The sequence below is a fragment of the Ranitomeya variabilis genome, chromosome 1 (assembly GCF_051348905.1).
Source record: "Ranitomeya variabilis isolate aRanVar5 chromosome 1, aRanVar5.hap1, whole genome shotgun sequence".
Lineage (NCBI taxonomy): Eukaryota > Metazoa > Chordata > Amphibia > Anura > Dendrobatidae > Ranitomeya > Ranitomeya variabilis.
This window is the reverse complement of record NC_135232.1, coordinates 1060317911-1060341932: the sequence shown is the minus strand read 5'-3', so window position 1 is coordinate 1060341932 and position 24022 is coordinate 1060317911. Positions and strand designations below refer to the sequence as shown.

The 24022-nt window shown below is 44.1% G+C and overlaps 1 protein-coding gene across 5 annotated transcripts in view; it reads right to left on the bottom strand.

Moving 5' to 3' along the window:
* Nucleotides 1-24022, bottom strand: part of ATP8A1 (ATPase phospholipid transporting 8A1) — a 263767-nt gene that overhangs the window by 173741 nt on the left and 66004 nt on the right. For 3 of the 5 annotated variants that reach the window (XM_077279834.1, XM_077279836.1, XM_077279837.1), the window contains 2 exons: nt 19059-19104; nt 18063-18103 (listed from right to left, as the gene is read on the bottom strand). In XM_077279834.1, the coding sequence (XP_077135949.1) occupies nt 18063-18103; nt 19059-19104 (87 nt within the window). Of the gene's footprint in view, nt 1-487; nt 562-18062; nt 18104-19058; nt 19105-24022 lie in introns of all 5 variants that reach the window. The other 2 variants (XM_077279833.1, XM_077279835.1) reach the window with 1 other exon arrangement.

Sequence of the window (24022 nt, the reverse complement as noted above, 5' to 3'; positions counted from 1 at the left end):
AAAATAATCTTTTTTTTTTTCTTATCTGAGACAACTCCATTAAAGCTTTTCCCAATTTATATTTTACTCCAAGCTTGACATCTGGCCAACTTCCAATGGTCAAACATTTTTGGTAATCTGGCACACGAAAAACACAAGCTGCATGAGATTCCATGAGTTCTATTCATACATGGTGACCCGGAGAGGTCAGACCCCATACACATGCTATAGAGACCCAGTTACGGAGCAGATTCTGAAACACACATCAGTTTATGAATGGACTCACTTGGACCATGACAAGGAAATAACGACAAACATCTGCCGGATGGCTGGCTGTCCCAGCATGGCGGCAAGAGGCGGACTTATATACATTCAGATTTGGTTCTATAATTGCGTTGGGCAGAGCCGTCCGTGTACAGAGTTCATCTTTATTTCCTTGTAGTAATGGAGGTCGTAACAGAGGAGAGAAACCAGACTACATATTGTTAGCAACAGGAGGCACATCTACCTTGTGGAGAGAAGGATAATGTCTGCGGGTAAATACTCTGTGCCATTTATTTTAACTATATCGCCAACATTTACCTGAAAGAGACTGGCAACCGGTTAATAATCTGCAAATTCATGTTAATAGCGAGAGCATTACATATACATAAAACACATGCGCCCTAAGGACCCGTGAAGGCACCGGTATAGGCAAGTAAAGCAGTTTAGGGCATCGCACCATAAAATATGAATTTTCTAGTTTATATTTATATGTGTTATAAGGAAAATACAAGAATCTGCCGCCAGGAGCATTTTACACCAAATATATATTAAAAAAAAAAAAAAAACCACGACCTAGTTCTGTGTCCTTCTACATTCAACTTTAGCTTCTGACACCACCATAATGAAGGCCACCCAGGATTCAGGGGACCCAACACCGGTCTGAAGCTATAATGCGGAGGTGGTATCTGGCCACACACCGATTTTGTAATGCAAGCCTCGGTAACCATTCTGGCAGCTCCATTTTATTCGGAGCCCTTAACATAGGGAATTGTTCACTGGGTCAAGAGGGGGCTGGCTTGGCTATTAAGACAAGATGACGGGAAGACTTGTTCAACTCTTGTGAGGTTGTGGATCAGGGCACCCCTGTATGTAAAAGTACCTTAGTAACTTCTTTATAACCATATTCCGACCACATGTAATTGTGTCTACATTTTTAGAACTGGACAGCATTAGTGAGTTATCCGTGAACACACCTGTGCTGCAAGTTTTGAAATTCTCATAGACATTAATACAGATGGCTAAACATCGCAGCCACTTCCAAGACAGTCTGCTGAGGTCAGAAGAGGTGGGACCTCAATTTATCAGTCATTAATGGTATAACTTACACATTTTAGGACACTTGACAAATGGTAAGGTTTTGATACTAGATCTAAAGACCATCCGAATATGGTCACCTCGACGCAATCGGATGGTTTCTACGTTTTCTTGTTGTTTTTTTTTTTAAATCAAAATCATGTTAACTTAGCTACCTACCGGTATATCATTACTCAATTCCAAAAGTACAAAATAGGCAGGCTGGGAGAACCTCTGAATGAGATAAGAGGTGAGTGAATAAGCACTTATGAATGAATTGAGTAATGATATAGCTCGTATTATATGTGGCATGACATTGGAGAGTTTCCTGGAAGAATTTGGCCAGAAAAGGGCAGGGTGTGGCTTCTCACATTATGTAGTTATTTGCCCTCTCAGTGAAGTTCCGTGGTTTCCAGCCCCAGAGGAGGATGAGGGTTTTGATGAGACAGAGTCCGATTCTGATTGAAATCTAAGAACTGCTGCATGCTGTTACTGTATAAGAGACACAAAAAAAAAAAAAAAAAAAAATTCAGATTAAGTCTGAAAACTGCTGCGATTCCGTTTCTGTGTGTGACTCACCAAGCTCTTATCAGCGCGAAATACCTGATGGGAGGGGCGAGTCGAGCCCCTGCGCTAATTGCTTGTAATTTCTCCTCTCGGTGCTGTGGGCCAGAGGAAGGGGGGCCATGTATTGCATTCTAAGTTTCTCTGTCCTTGGTTTAGTACACGCTGAGAGATTTGTGTTTAAAGCAATAAGTACTGTATGAAATTGAAAGTGAAAAAGAACTGTGCCTATTTTAGAGGAAAATTTGTAAGTGCTTGAAAGACTGGTAAAAGATTCTCCTGCTTCAAGTTGAGTGATTGATATAGCGAATTGAAGATCAACAGAGGAGGTAGCCAACTGCACGGCTGATGTAGTGTACGGAGGAACCTGCTACAGTCAGTCTACGGAATTAGGTGGTGTAACCTTGCCGTCCATGGAGCTGTGCTAGCCAGCTGATTTACCGAGTGGTAGGTAGTGAACCTGCTTGGTAAAATCCTTTAAGTCCACCGAGTGGTAGGTAGGGCACCTGCTCGGTGCCACCAAGTGGTAGGTAGTGAACCTGCTTGGTGTTGTTGAGCGGATAAGTTGAAGCCATGGGCAACTTATTCTGTGTGCAGTCAGGGCCCCCAATGGGATCCAAAACCGCTATACAGATTGTGAAAAACAGAGAAGGAAAGGAAGCAGTGAAAGATATGAGACCAATATTGAAAAAGGCAAAAATGCCAGAGTGTGGATGTTTGAATGTACAAAAATGGCACAGATTCAGAGAAGAGAATAGAGGTTGGATAAAAGACAAGGGGAGAGAGCAACAAGTGAATAAATGGTGTCGTGTTGCAGAGGAAATACAACAGTATGGAAGTAGGGAGACTACAGTGGGGCACAAGGTGTATTATGACTGTTTTGATGCACAGAAAATTATGACTGTTAGCGCCCCACCTCTGTGTAACCAGAGACCGAGACAAGAGAGATGGACATGTAAACATTGTGGTCAGCCAAATCCAGACTGGAGAAACACGTATGACCTGTGCTGCAACCCGACCTAAGCCAATTGCATTAAATCCTGTCCGAACAAGGTCACATGTAGTGACAGAGGAAGCTGACTCAGTAGCGGGAGCATTGACCTTTAGGGAGGAAGCTGACAGTGTTTCTGAGGGAGAGGAAAATGTGGAACAACATGTCACCCCCATAGATCATCATCCAGTCATCTCCTCCACTAGACCCAACACCAGAGAAGCATCCACATCAAGACCTAGGAGGGTGACTAGAGTGAGACAGATACAGGAATATTATCCCTGGAGCCCCTCTGACCAGCTGGCTATGTTAAAACAGTTGCCTAATCCTGAGACCCAACCTTTCCCATTTTACAGACAAATAAAGGAAATACAGCGGGCATATAAGTGCACCTGGGCAGACCTAGAGAGCTTGGTGAGTTCAAAAGCAGGTGACGTCCTAGGACACATAATTAAGACACATACAGATGTGGCAAAAGATCAAGCATGGTGCATGGATGATAAATCTGCATGGTCTGGAGAGACATACTGTGAATCGGAAAAACAATGGGCGACTGTAAAGCAATCAGAACAATCTGTACTCCTGACTGATGTAACACAGCAAAAAGGAGAGAGTGTAGAGATGTACTTTGGACGGTTACAGCTAAAATGGGCAGACATGGGGTACAGTCCAATAAATCCACTTGATGTTAAAATACTGGTAAATGCATTCATTGACGGTATGACCAAAGGCTTATGAGACGCAGTACAGACAGCCAGACCTGAATGGAGGAATGTAGATCCAAAAGACCTCCTGAAAGTAGCTAAAGGAGTTGAACAAACCCGTACCACAAAACGACCTGTCATGTATGCTGGAGCACAGGGAAAACAGGGGGGATATAGGAAAGGACCCAGGGACTTAGAAACAGTAAAATGTTACAACTGTGGAGAATTGGGGTACTATGCCACCCGTTGTAGAAACCCTACAAAGGAGACTAAACAGACCGATAATCCTTCCCCCTCCAACCCTCCACCTTCTTCAGACTAGGAAACTGGCAACCCAGTTACAAATGTGTGCCCTGTACTTGTCCCCTCCGGACCTGGTCCTGCCTTAATGACCACCATAACAATGCCGGGAGGGAAGGAGGCAGAATTTTTGATTGACACTGGGGCAGCCGGGACTGTGGTACACAAGAACTTGATAATGCCAGACATGATTACTAACGAGACTGTGGAATGCGTGGGGGTGGAAGGACAAGTGACAGAAGCCCTAATGACTAAACAAATGAGACTAAAATTACGGGACAGCCAAGAGGTGCTTACAAAACTTATTGTTAGTGACAATACCCCTATGAACCTGCTGGGAGCAGATGTACTGAACGCTATCCAGGCCACCATACAGTACTCACCTGAGGGTATTACAGTCACAAGTCCCCTCTCAGATAAGCACTTATGTAAGACTGCAGCAATGGTGTATATGACAAAAACAGTGAAAGTGGCACCTGACACCAAAATGTCTGAGGATGGGGAAATGAATCCGGTACCAGAAACAGTTTGGGCAAAAGGGAAAACTGATGTGGGTCGGCTGCCCATTCCACCTGTCATGATTAAATTGAAAGAAGGAACCACTCCTCCTTGCTTAAAGCAATACCCCTTAAGCCTGGCCAAATCAATGGCCCTGAGCAGGGATATTGAAGAATACATTAAGGCAGGGGTTCTGGTGCAAAAATCTCCCCCCTGCAACACCCCGTTGTATCCCATTAAGAAAAAAGGACCCAAGGGTTCCCCCAGTGCTTACAGAATGGTTCATGACTTAAGGGCCATTAATGAGGTTACAGAGAGTATGACCTCAATTGTCCCTAATCCACACACCTTACTGTCACAGATTCCAGCGACGTCAAAATGTTTCACAGTTATTGATTTGGCAAATGCATTCTTCTCTGTACCGCTGCACTCTGACTGTCAGTACCTTTTTTCTTTCACTCATGATGGTAAACAATACTGTTGGACGGTCCTTCCACAAGGGGGAAAGAACTCCCCAACCATCTATTCAACAGCGATGGCAGGGATTCTTGAGCAGTGGCAACCACCTCATCCACAGACTGTACTATTGCAGTATGTGGATGACCTCTTGCTCTGCTGCCCAGACCTGCAAGGAAGCTACTGTTTCCTTACTGTGTTTTTTGGCAGAGAAGGGTTGCAAGGTCTCACATGACAAATTACAGTATTGTAAACAAAAGGTGACATTTTTAGGACATTGTATTGCTGAAGGTACAAGACACCTGACTGAAGACAGAAAACAGGCAATACAAAATCTCCCTTTACCCAGGTCACACCATCATTTACGCACCTTCCTAGGGTTGGTGACCTACTGTAGACCTTGGATAAGGTCTGCTTCACAAATGATGCAACCACTTTATGACTGTTTGCCATCAGACCCCTACAATCTCACTCAAGAAGCAATTGATTCCTTCTATTCTCTCAAGTTACTCATTGTGTCAGCCCCGGCCCTAGGCATTCCCAACTATGATCAGCCATTTTTCTTGTTTTGTACAGAGCAGGGGGGACATGCTACCGCAGTACTGACACAACAACATGGAGAGAAACAAAGACCAATAGCTTACTACTCAGCACAATTAGACCCAGTGATCAAAGGGTCTCCTACGTGTGTCCGTGCAGTAGCTGCACTACTACTAGGAAAAGCATGTGAGATCACGCTGACTTTTCCTTTGACAATCTATTCCCTGCATGACATCCATGCCATTCTTGTACAAGTTCAACCAAAACACTTGTCGATGGCTAGACAACTCAGACTTGAATGTGCTCTACTGATTCCTGAATATGTCACCCTAAAAAGATGCAATGTTCTGAATCCAGCCACTCTCCTGCCTGTGGATTCAGAAAAGGGGGAATTGGTGAGTCTTAGCAAGTGAAGAAGAGTACTTTGACATGACGCATGAACATGACTGCATAGAACTGATGAGTCAGGAGACAGTGGGGTTTGCACATGTTCATGAGAGACCTGTTTCTAATGCAGATTTTGAGTTTTTTGTAGATGGCTCCAGATACCACCAGGATGGGCGATTCTACACTGGATATGCAGTAGTATCCTCACATGAGGTAATCCGAGCTGAACCACTCCCTCCTCACATGTCGGCACAGGAGGCAGAGTTGAAGGCACTCACTGAGGCGTGTAGAGCTGCTACAGGTAAAGTCGCTAATATTTACACAGATTCGAATTATGCATGGGGAATAGCCCATGATTATGGCCCTATCTGGAGAAGCAGAGCATTCCTAACATCAGCCGGTAAGCCCATTAAAAATGCAGAACTGGTGAAACAATTGATGGAGGCATTGATGTTACCAGTCCAGGTTGGCATCGTCAAGGTAAAAGCACACACGAACGGTAATTCTGTGGAGGTGGAGGGCAACAGAAGAGCGGACGAGGCTGCTAAAGTAGCAGCACGGCGGCCTAGGGAGCAGTGGACGGTGGCGGGGAGTCAACGTATTCCAGCCACACTGAGCCTGGATGTCCTGAAATCCCTCCAGCAACAAGCCTCCCCCTCAGAGAAGGAACAATGGGGGAGAGCAGGAGCTGAGTTGAACTCAAATGGAGTATGGGAGAATAAGGATAAATTGTGTCTACCAAGATCCCTGTTCCCAATCATGACGCAAGCAACACATGGCCCCACTCACGCCTCCAAAAGTCACGTGTGTGCCATAGTAAACGCCTTCTGGATCGCTCCTGGTTTCAGTTACGCAGCCACAAAGCTCGTACGATCATGCCTCATCTGTGCACAGCACAACCCTGGAAAAACAGTAAAAGTCCCTAAGAAAGCGACACCCAGGCCTCTCTACCCGTTTCAGAGACTGCAGATTGACTACATACAGCTACCCAAGGTAGGAGTGTATGAATACGTCCTAGTATGTGTAGATCTCTTCTCTGGTTGGCCGGAAGCCTATCCGGTAAAATCTGCAAATGCTAAAACTACTGCAGACAAACTGATGAAAGAGCTGATCTGCAGGTATGGTGTCCCAGAAACCATAGAGAGCGATAGGGGCACACACTTCACGGGAGAAATAATGAGGGAAGTTATGCAGGCCCTGGGAGTACAGCAAGCATTTCACACACCATACAGGCCACAAAGTAGTGGGAAAGTGGAGAGACTAAATGGGACACTTAAGTTAAAAATTCAAAAGGCCATGGCAGACACAGGAAAGAACTGGGTAGAGTGCTTGTCTCTTGCACTCTTTTCAGTTAGACACACTCCAAATAGAAAGACAGGTTTGTCTCCTTTTGAAATCCTGTTTGGTAGTGCCCCAAAGACTGGTCTGTACTTCCCACAGGTGTTACAAATGCAACACGGTGCTATGACAGCCTATGTCCAGGCCTTGCAGGAGAGACTTAGCGTGGTGCATAAACACGTGTTTTCATCCATTCCAGATCCTAATGAAAGTGCAGATGTGCATCAGCTGAATCCGGGTGATTGGGTGGTTATACGCAGACACGTGAGAAGGAGCCTGGACCCACGATTTGATGGCCCCTTCCAAGTCCAGCTGACCACATCCACCTCAGTAAAACTCGAGGGAAAGCCCACCTGGATCCACGCCAGTCACTGCAAGAAGGTCCTGTTACCAGCAGAATGACTGTTCTCCTAATCACCTTGCTGGCAGTGACAGGATTACTGCACTTTACAAAGACACGATAAACTTTTAAATGTTGACTGGGACAACAAGCTTATTCGACATCATGCTCTGCTTATAAAGGACATGGAAGGGCAGAAACCAAAAGACTGTTGGATCTGCACACACAGCCCAGTATCTGCAAGGACTATGCCATATTTAGCCTTACCTCTGGAGCCATGGCAGGTACTAACCCCACACTGCATACACAATGAGACATGGACTCAATCTAGGTTTTGGGGAAAAGATGTGCCCCGTGATATATCTGCCTCATTGGCTATAATCGGATGGACTGCTAATCCCTGGTTCCAGTTTAATATAACACGGCCTAAAGTACAAATGTGGTGGCGGGAGTATGATTCAGATGTTGGAGATGTGGTCGCCAGGAGGAGGACTGAAATCCCTCGTTCCGACCCCATTCCCAACGATGGATTATGGTTCAGCCTTCAAAACGCTGGAACAAATACCTGTGGTGAGGACAATAATTGTTTCCGTATATATACTCATGATCAAGCACGAGTTAACAAGACAATATACCAAGATGGTGTTGAAGGCTGTAAAGCAGCTATGAGTGAAACACTAAGGAAAGAAAGGGGTAAATGTACATATGGTATAAGCAGAAAACAAATGAATAATACTTGGTGTGCCCATAAACCTATGATGGGACTTTTGAATTTATACCAATGTATACAGACCCCTGGTCACGTTTGTGTTCTCCCAGAAGGAGTATTCTAAAGGCCCCGTCACACACAGCGACGCTGCAGCGATACAGACAACGATGCTGATCGCTGCAGCGTCGCTGTTTTGTCGCTGTGTGGTCGCTGGGGAGCTGTCACACAGACAGCTCTCTCCAGCGACCAACGATCAGGGGAACGACTTCGGCATCGTTGAAACTGTCTTCAACGATGCCGAAGTCCCCCTGCAGCACCCGGGTAACCAGGGTAAACATCGGGTTACTAAGTGCAGGGCCGCGCTTAGTAACCCGATGTTTACCCTGGTTACCAAAAAAAACAAACAGTACATACTCGCCATCTGATGTCCATCAGGTCCCTTGCCGTCTGCTTCCTGCTCTCACTGAGTGCCGCCGTACAGTGAGAGCAGAGCGCAGCGGTGACGTCACTGCTGTGATCTGCTCTCACTGCCATTCCGACACGACCAGCGATCTCACAGCAGGGGCCTGATCGCTGGTACGTGTCACACATAGCGAGATCGCTACTGAGGTCGCTGTTGCGTCACAAAAATTGTGACTCAGCAGCGATCTCGCTATGTGAGACGGGGCCTTTAGTGTGCGGACATCATGCATACAGGTGGGTGAGCCCGGACATAAGAGGGGTTTGCACTCTTGTCAAACTAACACCAGCCACCTTCATAGTTCCGCATAGTAAAATAGACACAGCAGCAGTCCCAATTCACACTTTGTACAGAAGGGCTGCAGACAATAAACCCCGCTCAAGCGGTAGACCACATTTAGTAGAAATGGGAATAACAAATAAGATATTCAGTAGTATACTAATATACCCCTTCATAACACAAATGTGGGATAAATTAGTGGAGGCTACTGACTACCTGGACGATCAGATTTTTCAGATTCTTGAGGTTCTTAATGAAACTAATACAATACAGAGGCAGTTAATCATAGTTACTAACCAACATACTATAGTACTCGATTACCTGACAGCAAAGGAAGGAGGAATGTGTCAAATAATTGGTCCCACTTGTTGCAATAATATTGACCCTGCTGGCAATCTCCAGATCAAGGCCAGTATAGATAAAATAGGTGAACTTAGGGTACCGTCACACAATGCCATTTTCATCGCTACGACGGCACGATCCGTGACGTCGCAGCGTCGTATGATTATCGCTCCAGCGTCGTAGACTGCGGTCACACTTTGCAATCACGGCGCTGGAGCGATGCCGAAGTCCCCGGGTAACCAGGGTAAACATCGGGTTACTAAGCGCAGGGCCGCGCTTAGTAACCCGATGTTTACCCTGGTTACCAGCGTAAACGTAAAAAAAACAAACAGTACATACTTACATTCCGGTGTCTGTCCCCCGGCGTTCTGCTTCTCTCCACTGTGTAAGCACCATAGCCGGTAAGCAGAGTGGTGACGTCACCGCTGTGCTCGCTTTCCGGCCGGCAGGCGCTCACAGTGCAGAGAAGCTGAGACGCCGGAGGACAGACACCGGAATGTAAGTATGTACTGTTTGTTTTTTTTACGTTTACGCTGGTAACCAGGGTAAACATCGGGTTACTAAGCGCGGCCCTGCGCTTAGTTACCCGATGTTTACCCTGGTTACAAGCGAACACATCGCTGGATCGGTGTCACACACAACGATCCAGCGATGTCAGCGGGTGATCAAGCGACGAAAGAAAGTTCCAAACGATCTGCTACGACGTACGATTCTCAGCAGGGTCCCTGATCGCTGCTGCGTGTCAGACACTGCGATATCGTAACGATATCGCTAGAACGTCACGAATCGTACCGTCGTAGCGATGAAAATGGCACTGTGTGACGGTACCCTTAGAGACCGATGGTTAACCCAACACAGTGCAAACAGAGACTCGTGGTGGGGGAACACATTCTCCTTTTTAAATCCAGCAAATTGGTTTAATGGCCTAGCAGGATGGATTTCTGGCATTATACAGACTTGTATGCAAATTTTGTTGCTTTGCTTATTGTTTTATGTAGCCGTAAAAGCGCTAATATATGTATTACCTAAGCTATGGAATAATGTATGTGCAAAAAAAATATCTAAGACTGAGCCCTCTGTAGTGTATCATAGGCCCCGTATGGCCACTGCTGATGGGGAAGTTGAGTGTCCACATTGAGGGTGGATGGGCGAAGCAGGTAGGTAGTCCCCTTGTGGGTACTAGACCCATGAGACAGTAGCTCCTTTGTGGACATCAGCGGACCCCGTAGCAGAGGTTATACCACTTACAAAAGGGGGAAATTTCTTATAGAAGGGTTAATAGTTTGCCTTTAACTGCCTTGCCTTTAAGTGCCTTTTACCTTTAAGTGTTAGAATTACTAGAATCTGTTGACTCAGTAGTCTGACGGTCTCTTCTTCAAGGAGACTGCACTTCTTATCATGTATGTTCTCAATAGTCAGTACAACATATTCTGGGTTATGGTAAATAGAATATGACCCTGGGTGATGGTGGGGGCTACATGAGTTACATTGAAATGCATTATGTGTAAATGGTATAAAACATTGCTTGGCTTTTCATATATCAGATAAAAGTGACTGCTCACAGGATACGTGTGAGGTGTCTTTTGTCTCCAAGCGCTTGTCAACTAAGGGCGTAAACCCACAATTAGGACTCACTGGTGATCTGTCAGCTGACACTGGGTCAGAACAAAAACAGCTACGACAAGGTGGGACCTCAATTTATCAGTCATTAATGGTATAACTTACACATTTTATGACACTTGACAAATGGTAAGGTTTTGATACTAGATCTAAAGACCATCCGAATATGGTCACCTCGACGCGATCGGATGGTTTCTACGTTTTTTTTGTTGTTTTTTTTTTTTAAATCAAAATCATGTTAACTTAGCTACCTACCGGTATATTATTTTCATGCACTATTGCTATTCATTTACTGCAGGAACTACAAACATGTCCAAAGACATATTAATTATGAAGGAACCTTCACCATAATAGTGATTTCCCAAATTAAACTACACCTGGGGTGTGTTGAAAATTCATAGCCAAAAGGTTGGATCACAAGTATCCATACACACCACTCAAAAGGAGGTATAATATAAAAATATAAATTTTATTGAAAAAAAAAAAAAATATAGCACAAAAATTGATTAAAATATTAAATGACATACACAGAGTAAGAGGAAAAGAGCACACTCAAGTAAACCACACACGGTAGAGTGGAAAAATAACGGGTTATGGGATAGTACAGACACTAAGTAACACATCTCTCTCAGAGATATTATATATAACATCTTGCTAATGCTGTGTATAACAGATCATAAAGTACAAAAAGTGCAGCGCAAGATATTACATGTAACGTCTAAGACATACCCATATCAGAATCAGATACCCGTCCACAGTACCACTAACGCCCCGACGCGCGTTTCGCAGAATGCTTTCTCAAGGGGAGGTTATTTACTGCAGGGTATTTGCTTATTTTGATTTTATCTTTTTGGCAGTGCCCAGTGTGAACATGCGTCTACACGATATACTCCAGTTCATCTCTTTAGGCTTTGTCCATCAGTATCTGGATATTATGTACAATTTACTTTATGGAACCACTTTGTAGGTTACTGTATCTATAGGATAGCTTGTGGATATGCCATAAATGTCCACATGGGAATCGATTTGCCTTTGACCAATATTATTATTTTGCTTTCATATCAGAAAACTCATGTGACACAGAAATAAATGAAGGGGCACATCCTCGTATTTCGGTACAACAGACCTGTACACCAGTGCCTTGCCTCCACCTCACCTGAATGGATCGGTTATCGGAAAGCAGTCTTCCACCTACCTGAACTTCAGATGTTTTGTTTAAATTTGATACAAAAAATACTACATTGCCGAAATCTCGACAACCGGGTTTATGAGAACAGAGGCATTTCACAGTTCCCCATTACACAGCACAAGAACCAAGACCAAATCTTTCCAAGTGGAACATAAAAGCAGCAAGCCTATTATTTTATAAGGCGAGAAGACTGCATCCGCTCAAGTTACAAAACTCAATTACATCCCCTTGTCCTCAGGCTGTGATGTTCTGGGGAGGACACTGTGTCAACGTGACTAAGCGCCATCGCCTCCTTCCCATCACACAGCAGCATTTGCCTCCTTGATGGGATTTTGCCAGTGAAGCACTGATCATCTCACAAAGGCTCAACACTTTTTTTTTTGTAGACGGTTTAATAAGGAATAGAAGAGAAAAAGTAAGAAAGGAAATGTCAGCACAGATACAAGAGGATATGCTGGAACATGACATCGTCTCGTCCAGATTCTCTCAATTATACAAACCAATGAATACTTTGAGCTGGCACGGTCTGCTCGCAGGAGGAAGGAAATCTGGAAAGTAAATTCTCATCCATCAGAAATGTGGAATTTTTTCACCTGCTGTTGTTCTCCCGATTCTGGCAATGTCTATTTTCTCTTATGACCCCCACCTCCTCCGTGTAAGTACCGTAATTCTGGACTTTTTAGTGAAATGGGCTTATTCCGCAACTCATAGGTGGGCATCTTCACGAGTACCACACCTCCTTGGCTAAAAAGACTTGATTTGCATATAAGGAAGAAGGGGCCATAACTGAGGAACAGTGAGGAGAACAAAAAAAACAAAAAAAACAATACCACCAGATTTAGGAGAACAGCGGCACCCCACTTTATATGTTGCCTCCAGAAGGAAAGTGGAACAGCGGAAAGAGGTGTTACGAAGAGTCACCGTGTCCCATACATTGTGCAGAAGAAGAAATTCGCAGTATAAAGCCATTTGTCAAATAAATGGAACCCTTTGGGTGATGTATGAGATTGTATGTCGTACAGTAGCAGACATCAGAGCTTTCTATTGGGAGTTCAGAGGTCAGGAACGGCTGAAATTCATCGGGCTCTGACCCTAGCCTAATATGTTAATCAAGTACATTAATCAATATGCTCTAACCAAGGATGGATTGCCCAAAACATGTCAGCCCATACACAGGTTGTGATTTTTAACTGGTCAATTAAAGGGAATCTGTCACCAGGTTGTTGCTATATAATCTAAGAGCAGCATGACTAAGGAACAGAAGACCAATCCCCAGCAATGTGTCACTTACTGGGCTGCTTGCTGTCATTTTGATACAATCACTATTTTCTCTGACTCAGATCTAGCAGAGCTCTGAATGCTGAGCCCTGTATAGCCACAGAGGAACCAGAAAGTTGCCAATCAAAGGTGGGGTTAGACATAACAGTTGACTAGGAGGCAGGAGACACCCAGTCCTGTAGTGATAAGATCTTGCTCATAAAACACTGAAAACTGGTCTTGGCCTCAACATCATGCTGCTCTCAGATTACAGAACAAAAACCTGCTGACAGATTTCCCTTCTTGTTTTATCAGATAACAGGAAAATAACAATTGGTCTGCATTGCAGAAGGATATATCACTTTACAGGAGAATAATATATCATATATACCAGTACATATATTTTTTTATATTTTTTTCAGCCAGTACCGTGTTCGTACAGACGGCCATAAATACGCAGTCCAATTGATGGTTACCGGAAGCGGTTGGTCGCAGATATTTTGGCTAAAGGTTGTGCAACCAAGTATTAGGCTGAGGGTGCCAATACTTTTGTCTGGCCCATTTCTGGAGTTTTGTGTGAAATGATCAATGTTTTGCTTTTTGCTTCATTCTCTTTTGTGGTTTTTCATTTAAGACAAATTAAATGAAGATAATAATACCAAAGAATTTGTGTTTGCAATCATTTTCAGGAAGAAACTGAGTATTATCTGACAGAATTGCAGGGGTGTCAATACTTTTGGCCATGACTGTATATCTATCTACTGCATGATTCTTATGGGACCACTGAGCTTTACCGCAACCTTTCGGCTATCTCTGTTTTAAAGACACAGTACAATTCATACTGCGCACAACTGGTCACAGCAGAATGTCACATGCAGCTCAAGAACATTATCATGGACAACGCTGAGTATTCTGGTTCTTATGCATGAGAACTGCTATCAGAGTGGAAAAAAAAAAGCAAACTTTATACCGTTACATTCAACTATTCCAGAAAAAAAAAAAAATCACCAAGACTAGGGGTCCTGTAACTTCTAGTCAACCGTTCCCTATAACCCCACCCCCAGCATGAGTTAGCCACTTTCTGCTAATGTACAATATACACAGAGAGGCCAACCAGCTGCCAATCATTGGTGTGTGCGGCTATACAGGGCTTCGGCATTCAAGCTCTGCTAGATCAGCAGCAGAAAAAACAAAATAACCGCATGCAGACCAACAAGTGACACATTGCTGGAATCAGGGTCTCAGTAACTATCATGCTGCGCCCGGATTACATAGCAAAAACCTGATGACAGATTCTCTAACCCAAATTAGGTTATTTCAGCAAAGGTTTCATTCAAAAGCAGACATTTCTTGAAAAGGGGTATTCCTATCATCATCAGTCCGATCGGCGAGACTCGGATTTCCACCAATCCCGAGATCAGCCATCAGTGGCTTGTCCTGGAGTGTATACTGCCATCATGATATTTACATGCAGAGATAACAGGGCTTTTGAACAAGCACACAGCTCCAGACACTGAGATCCATGATAAGGAGACCTGCTCTGACTGAAAGCTGCAGGGCTGGTCATTTTGCAAGATTATAACAACAGCTAGTCAGAAGCTGAGACAGAGGTGAGCAGATAAATACTATATAGAAATTAGCAGCCTGGAGAGAGAATGCTGGGATATTAGGCATTAAAGTCTCTCCTGGAATGTAACTACTGGGCATTGCAATCATGGCCAGCGTCTAGGAAGGCCCTAGAAGCCGAGCTCCATGGAACAAGCTGTACATCATGTAAGATAAAAGCTCACAGTGCAGGCAAATGACAGGAGATAGAAAAAGCAACTAAGGTGCAAACATGCTTACTTTTCATGCTGTCTAACTAAAACAATTTAATAAGTTCAGAATAGCCCTTTAAAGATAAATGGGCTATGATGTCAGGACCTTTGTGCCTAAAGCTGATGATGACCTGTCCGTGTAAAACTTTTTGAAAGCATGAGAAATCCATTAGGTCAGTGAAAATAAAATGCTTGGTATGTAAATATAGAAATGTCAGTATACAAGAAATACTAATTAATTCCAAAGTAAATGACGTTTTCAATGTTGTTTATTAATAAGGACTGCGGTTCTCTATTTGAAAAAGACACAGAAAAAAAAGAAGTGAATCGAAGCAAGGAAGGAGCTACAATACTCTGCCCTAATGAATATCAATTATTTCCAGTTAGTGAACTCAGAAGAACACATTAAAGATTTATCTGCGCTGCCATTAACATAACGGCATTACCATCCGTCCTCCTGCTCAATGCGTCTCTTGGCGCTTCCATTGTAGCAGTGAACAAGCAGCCGTCCACACAGTAACGTCTCAGTCACTGGACCATTATAGCTCACATCCTCGGAACAAATTATTTTCATTTAAAAGATTCTCAACATTTTTATTGGAATATGGGACAGTTTCCAGAAAAAAAAAAAAGTCCAAAAACATTGTTCACCAGGATTTGCAAGTTGATATTTAGACTGGGATAATCTAAAAGGCTATAGACATTTTTCTCAAACAATATAATAACTAAGTTTCTGTATTTATAATTGAAAAAATAAAACACTTTTAAAAAGGGGGTGTGCACTTTGGACAATTCCTGCTGGTTAGAACGACCCAGGCCAAAATTTCTCCCTTGTTTAGAAGGACCAAGGCTAAAATTGCCCTCCTGCTTAGAAGGATCCATGCCAAAAATGTCCCCCTGATTAGAAAGACCCACGTAAAAAACGTTTTTCTGCATCTCCCTATCTAAATCTTTATGATACAAGATCGGACAGGTTCTCCAGAACGAGGAGCGCTCCTTGTAAATGCTCTCCTATCTGGCTCATTCTCTAAATTCCCTGTTTCTGTAAAACATATATGAAAATGGGTTAGAAGGACCCAGGCCAAAATTGTTCTCCTGTGTAGGAGGACCCAGGCCAAAATTGTTCTCCTGCTTAGAAGGACCCAGGCCAAAATTGCCATCCTGCTTAGAAGGACCCAGGCGAAAATTGCCCTCCTGCTTAGAAGGACCCAGGCCAAAATTGTTCTCCTGCGTAGGAGGACCCAGGCCAAAATTGTTCTCCTGCTTAGAAGGACCCAGGCCAAAATTGCCATCCTGCTTAGAAGGACCCAGGCGAAAATTGCCCTCCTGCTTAGAAGGACCCAGGCCAAAATTGCCCTCCTGCTTAGAAGGACCCAGGCCAAAATTGCTCTCCTGCTTAGAAGGACCCAGGCCAAAATTGTCCTCCTTAGACGGATCCATGTCAAATTGTCCTTCTTAGACGGATCCATGTTAAAATTGTCCTTCTTAGACGGATCCATGCCAAAATTGTCCTCCTGATTAGAACGACCCACATCAAAATTGTCCTTCTGCTTCTGTCTATCTAAATCTGTGTGACACAGGATCGGACAGGTGCTCCAGAACGAGGGGCGCTACTTGTAAATGGTCTCCTGTCTGGCTCATTCTCTAAATTCCCTATTTCTGTAAAACATATGAAAATGGGTTTTCTAAATTGGAAAACCCAAATACCAAACCGGGCACTCATTTCACAGGAAATAATGGACAAAGCCACATAAAAGGTCAAATGAAGAGGTATTCGAGTTCACTTCGCATCCTTTAGTTCAGTCATCTATACAGCCATAAACAAGTATTGAGGCCACGCACTGAATGTGTCGGCACGGGAGAAAGTAGGCCCAACGTTAACGCGGATTGTCTACAGAACTAAATCAATCCGCATTCCTAAAATCAGCACAAAGGGTTAACTCAAACCCGCTACTGGTAAGTGGACGCTGTTTACACCACCAAGACCAATGAATAATATGGTATTCAAGAGGCTTCTAGAGAAGAACACAGGCCGCAAGCTTCTAAAGACAAAGTGTAAAAAACATTCCCAAAATGTATGTCGTCTTTGTAAAATATCCCACCGCTTCGTATTTAGCAGCCCACGATTCGCAGCAGAACCTTCTGACAAAGGGGAAACAGCGGCATCTTCCACAAGGATGGAAGTGTACATTCACAATGAGTACAGAATTTTTTACCAACTTTTTTTTGCCTATAAGGCTCTGTTCACAGATCATTTTTGGATACATTGGAGGTATAAAAATCAGAAGTATTCACAGATTTATATCTCCTACGCATCCACAGGCCACCATGCACCAGAAGAATATGGCTTGACATTATGTGGACCAGGATCCCTTAGTCCCTCGTCCTCATCTCTCCTTTTGACTTGAAATATATCCAAAGAGGAACCGCACCAGATCACCGGCTTTGAGAAGAAAAAACATAACGTATTTTGCATTACTCTGTCGATGTTCTGACTCTTCTTAGGATATCTCAATCCAAGGAGACATAAGTGAGGACACATCTGTGCCATGGTATGTGAACACCATGGTATATGTCGGAGGTATGATACGGGACAATATTACCAATTCATACCTCAGACTTTGCCATTGCTGTTGTCTTGCGACCTGTGGCTTGTTTTACATGACAGAATCCTAACTACACAGAGCATGGTATTTTCCCATCACTTCTGTGCAGGCTTTCATGCCTCCTTGATACTATGGGTTTAGGAATCTCTACGAGGGGTCATTAGGGAGTCACTGAAAGCATACAATCTCCTCCTCTCCAGATAACAATGCATTTCTAACATTACAAATATGTCGCTCATGTCATTTGTCATTTACTGTCAGAAATTTCTAATGGCTCCATAGAGACAATGAAACTATTGAAACAGGTAGAATGTTCTCTAATTAACAAAGAAAGCAAGTGAAACAAACCTTTTCCCAGTGCACAATCTCCCACGCTCCGTTCCGTAAGACTGAAAAGGAAAATAGAGCGGTTCTTAAGAAACACATGAAGTGGACGTCATAAATGGGAGCACAGGTATGTACAACCTAAGAAAACTCCAGGTGTAGTACAATCATTTATGACACTTTATATTAAAGTCAATAAATTAACGCCTAGCCATCCCCTGCCTACGCCCAGCCATCCCCTGCCTACGCCCAGCCATCCCCTGCCTACGCCCAGCCATCCCCTGCCTACGCCCAGCCATCCCCTGCCTACGCCCAGCCATCCCCTGCCTACGCCCAGCCATCCCCTGCCTACGCCCAGCCATCCCCTGCCCTGCCTACGCCTAGCCATCCCCTGCCCTGCCTACGCCTAGCCATCCCCTGCCTACGCCCAGCCATCCCCTGCCTACGCCCAGCCATCCCCTGCCTACGCCCAGCCATCCCCTGCCTACGCCCAGCCATCCCCTGCCTACGCCCAGCCATCCCCTGCCTACGCCCAGCCATCCCCTGCCTACGCCCAGCCATCCCCTGCCTACGCCCAGCCATCCCCTGCCTACGCCCAGCCATCCCCTGCCTACGCCCAGCCATCCCCTGCCTACGCCCAGCCATCCCCTGCCTACGCCCAGCCATCCCCTGCCTACGCCCAGCCATCCCCTGCCCATCTCATTATGGAAACCCATTGTGTATCTGAGAAGAATTTGTGTATGATTGTGTACTGCAGGGAGAACACAGGATTAGGTTATCCTCTGAACCCTTCAGGGAACATGGAGTCTTCGAAAAATATATGCTGTATGCCAGCTAAAGCTTTCAAACTAAGCACAACACTGTGGACGGGCATGCTCGAAAAATATGTTCAAGTCCCCACGGCTGCATGTCTTGCGGCTGTTGAATAGTTTCCTCGTCCAAAAACTGGCTCCAAAACTCTAGTACAATGATATGATATATACATATAATCCAATTAAAAAAAAATACTCCAGAACTTACCTTGGGTGATTTTCTTGTTCACAAAATTGTCAGCTTTGTGCCGCTTCTGTAAAACATAAAAATTATGCCATTAAATATTAAGTGGAGGCGGAACAATAGGATAAGTAGCGAGTGTCTGGAGGGCTCAACCTCCATACATTTTTACTGACACTGGGCAAAGGAAGGTTAATTTTAAGGGGAAAGTTATTTCAAGAAAGTGATCTTTTCACATTTATGGACTAGCAGCTATTGGATGGAAATTCTGAACAGGCCTGATTTTTGCAGGAGTTTTATCAGTTGAAAAAAAGCAACCATTCCTTTTTACATCTGACAACAGGCAATCATTTTGGTTGAAATCTTCTACTTTGAATAACAGATGTATAGCGGGGTCCAGTCATCTATAGGGACCATAGTAATGTCGCCGCAGATGGATTAGGAACTACTACACGGAGAGGCACGACGTACAAAACTGGCGCTAACAAAGTAAAAATCTACAGATGTTACAATGAAAGCAGCTATAAGACAAATAATGGTTGGGTTCCTTGCTCCTCATTTGACATGTAAGAAGTCAGGTGGACACTTGCCTAATGCAATCCACAGATATGGGCATGCAAGTCTTTAAAATGTAAATCAACCCACACCTTTATATCTGATATTCTAGAGAAATCAGCATTATAATTCATATGCAAATGAGGTGTTCAGTGCTCTGGGCATGACAGAGCACTTCCCAAGCCTCTGGCTTCTGAAAATTTCCCAGCCCAGCACCTACTTCTAACTTGATGGAAAGCCCACTGATTTCCTTGCCTAAGGTCACACAGAGAAGTGAGACACCAATCAAGCTGAAGAGGCTTGTGCAGGGCAGGGAACAACCATAAAAGGCTATGTCACGCCTTGAGCACTTAACGGCTCATTTGTGTATGAATTACAACACAAACTTCTCTGGAATGCAGCAACGCATGAAATGCATAAAGGGGTCTATGGATTTTCATTTCAAAGACCTGCCTGCCCATATACGCAGTTTGGGGTCCGGGAAGGGGAGGGGGGGAGGAGGTTGATCTTACTGACTGATTGCCTTTAATATTAGATGGGAACACTGATAATACAACCATTAGGACAGGATTTTTAAAAGTAAGTATAATGTCCTCATCAGATCTAACAGTTATTTCTTATTGTATTAAGCTTGTAGTATGAAATTGAAAATGGTTGTGCCACTACTTAGTGTAGATACTGACAGACAACCCTTAGGGTAGATCATCAATATCAGATAAATGCTTCCAGCTCCATACCCTACCATCGTGGCCTAAACTTTTGAGACCAATAAAAGTATTGGTTTTAACAAATTTTGAGGCTTTACTTTTTAAAGTGGCAAAATCCATTAACTCTAGACTTATGAAGAGTCATCAAAAGTGAATTACTTCATTTCAGTTACCTCCTTGGTAGCTCAGGAGAAAGTGTTAATGCGGACAAGGCATGTGATATCACACTGATTGAATTCTCAAAGCAGACCGATTGCCTTAACAATGGTTACCTACACGGAAATACGTGCAGCCTTCATTGCCTTGCATCAAAAGAGCTTTACAGGCCAGGACATTGATGCTTGTAAGATTACCCCTAAATTAACCATTTATCAGATCATCAGGAACTTAAAAAAAAAAAGAAGTTCAATTGCAGTGAAGGCTTCAGGTTGCCCAAGAAAGTCCAGCAATTTCCCGGACTGTTTACTAAAGAGGATTCAGTTACGAGTTCGTTTCCACAGCAGTGCAGAGCTTGGCCTGGAATGGCAGCAGGCAGGACTCTGCATGCACAGTGAGGCAAAGGCTTTTGGAGGCTGTGCTGGGGTCAAGATGGGCAGCAAAGAAGCCCCTTCTCTCCAAGGAAAACATCAAGAGTAGATGGATATTCTGCCAAAAGAACAGATTGGACTGCACAGGACTGGGGTAAAGTGATTTTCTCTGATGAAGGCCCTCTCAGACTGTTTGGGACAATAAGAATGATTGGCTGGAGAAGAAAAGGTGAGTGCTACAATGAGTCCTGTGTCATGCCGACAGAAAGGCATCCTGAGATCCTTCACGCGTGGGGGCTTTCCATTCATGGAGGGGGCTCACTCACAATTTTAGCTAAGAACACTGCCATGGATAAGCATTGCTTATATAAAGATCATCCAAAGTAAAAGTGATAACGAAGTGGGGCTTGGTGAACACAACATTGAAATTATGAGGAAGAATCCAGCGTAGAAGCAGGTAAATAAGATGTCCAATTTTATTGAAGAAATAAATCACATCCATAAAAACATGGCAAGTGCGGTTCTGGTCACAGTGGACACAACCGACGCATTTCAGCTGGTTTAGAAAACCACAAATAAAGCTCATCAGAGGAACAGAGGGTCTTTTTCTCCCTCTAAAATAGGTTTATGGCTCACAGGCAATGTTATAATGTGGTGGGACCCAAAGTTCCTCAGTTCCTTTGGTTAGATGCCATATGACACAATCTTACATATACATCTCTAAATCAATAACCAAGGTCGGTAGATGAGATCCTTCTATCAATGAGATGCGACTCCACAAAAATCCATACAATAATTGGAAGGTCATCTTCTAAACTAACTGTGCTATGTTCACGCACAACCGGACTTGGCAAACATAGCGGCAAATAGCAACGTGCAACTCTCATCGGGTATTGATCTGGGAGTAATACCGGCTAATAATCACCACAATGGGGAAAATGACAGAACGGCTGCATGGAATAAACATGACAAGTGCCGGCTACGTCACACAACTACATAAAGCGTCACATCGGGAACCATATAGGAGGGAGATAATAAAAGGGTATATGTGATACTGATATGTATGTAAAGTGCTGCGGAATATGATAGCACTATATAAGCAAAGCATAATAAATAACAGAGGCTTTATAGATGTGCAGGCATGTAGGAGAACTTCCCCTGGCAGCCAGCGGTAGAGGAAAAAAGTTTTTTTTTTTCTGTACAATAGAATTAAAAAAGGCATTCCTGTGGTCTAAAAGGGGTCCTCTGTGTACAGTGGAAATATCCCTAGCATGGATGCAGAATAACCAGAGCCTTGAAGGATCTATCAAGAAATAAATTAGCAAAAACAATTATAAAAAAAAAAATCATTAGCAATGGAGCGGGGAGACTTAATGGGGCCTCCAGGGACATATACTGTGCACTGTATTTTATCCTTTTGGATCGCCGGCACGAGACTAAAAAAAAAAAAAAAGTTTTCCAGCGCTAAAACATCTGTTAGGTCGGATTCACACACGGCAGAGTCTGCAGATTCTCTTTATACTTTTTATAGGAAATCACTTAAGAGCCTTCATGCGCTGGGGTTTCATTTTTACTGTTAAGGTACCTTCACACTGAACAACTTAACAACGATAACAATAGCGATCCGTGACGCTGCAGCGTCCTGGCTAGCGATATCGTTGAGTTTGACACGCAGCAGCGATCAGGATCCTGCTGTGACATCGTTGGTCGGAGCTAGAAGTCCAGCACCTTATTTCGTCGCTGGATCACCCGCTGACATCGCTGAGTCGGCGTGTGTGACGCCGATTCAGCGATGTCTTCACTGGTAACCAGGGTAAACATCGGGTTACTAAGCGCAGGGCCGCGCTTAGTAACCTGATATTTACCCTAGTTACCATTGTAAATGTAAAAAAAAAAAACAAACACTACATACTTACATTCCGGTGTCTGTCGCGTCCCCCGGCGTCCGCTTCCCTGCACTGTGTCAGCGCCGGCCGGCCGTAAAGCAGAGCACAGCTCTGCTTTACGGCCGGCGCTTACACAGTGCAGGGAAGCGGACGCCGGGGGACGCGATAGACACTGGAATGTAAGTATGTAGTGTTTGGGTTTTTTTTACATTTACACTGGTAACCAGGGTAAACATCGTGTTACTAAGCGCGGCCCTGCGCTTAGTAACCCGATGTTTACCCTGGTTACCCGGGGACTTCGGCATCGGTGGTCGCTGGAGAACTGTCTGTGTGACAGCTCTCCAGCGACCACACAGCGACGAAACAGCGACGCTGCAGCGATCGGCATCATTGTCTATATCGCTGCAGTGTCGCTTAATGTGACGGTACCTTTAGTAGCATTTGTCATCCAGTTGTTCCAGCTGTGTTTTTATTTATTTATTTTTATCTCCGTTGTTTTTTTTCTGCCATCATGCAAAATAAAAAAAATGTTTGTATGTAATGCAGTGAAAAAAGCAGTGGTGTTATTGTACAGCACGCATGTACGCCGTTCCTATACATAGACATATTGTTGATTAGAGATGACGGAGGGGACATCTGGGCCGTCCGGGTTCTGTCGGGCGCGGAGCTGTTATTCACCCTCTGCAGGCTGGCACCCTGCCGGATGTCGGGCTGCAGCACCATGATGTCACTGTTTGCAGTCCTGATTAGGTTACTGGCTAATTGTACAATTTGATGGAGTAAGCATTCAGGAGCAGAGCTGGAATCGCAGCGCCCGGCCTCTCCGCACCCTTTACATGCCGATTAGAAAGTTGGAATCTCTGCAGACAAACCAAGGCCACGCATGGTAAAGGACTACTATCTCGTACCATGTCTGCCATAAATCATGTGGAGTAATGAGCATGCAAAATGGAGAAAATCAAGCAGGTAGATAAGGAAAAAAAAAAAGCTAAAAATTAGCAGCACATCACCCATCCCCTGCTTGATCCCCCGCCTGGGCCCTACTCCCTGCACAGTGATGCCATCCGATGTGACCGCTGCTTGCCACTAAATATAAAGAGGATGAGAATGGAGCAGGATATCCCCCTTTTTTCTTATTTGTAGCCTCTTGCAAATAACCACAAGATTGCAACCGGAAGACAGTGTATATCAAGCTACAGTCTTCTCCTGTGCACTCTTGTAAGGGCTTAAATCATTTTTTCCGTTTTATTGTCACAATAAATCCGAAATAAAATAAAAATTTAGGCTACTCTGCAATTGGTCTTCATTAAATATTT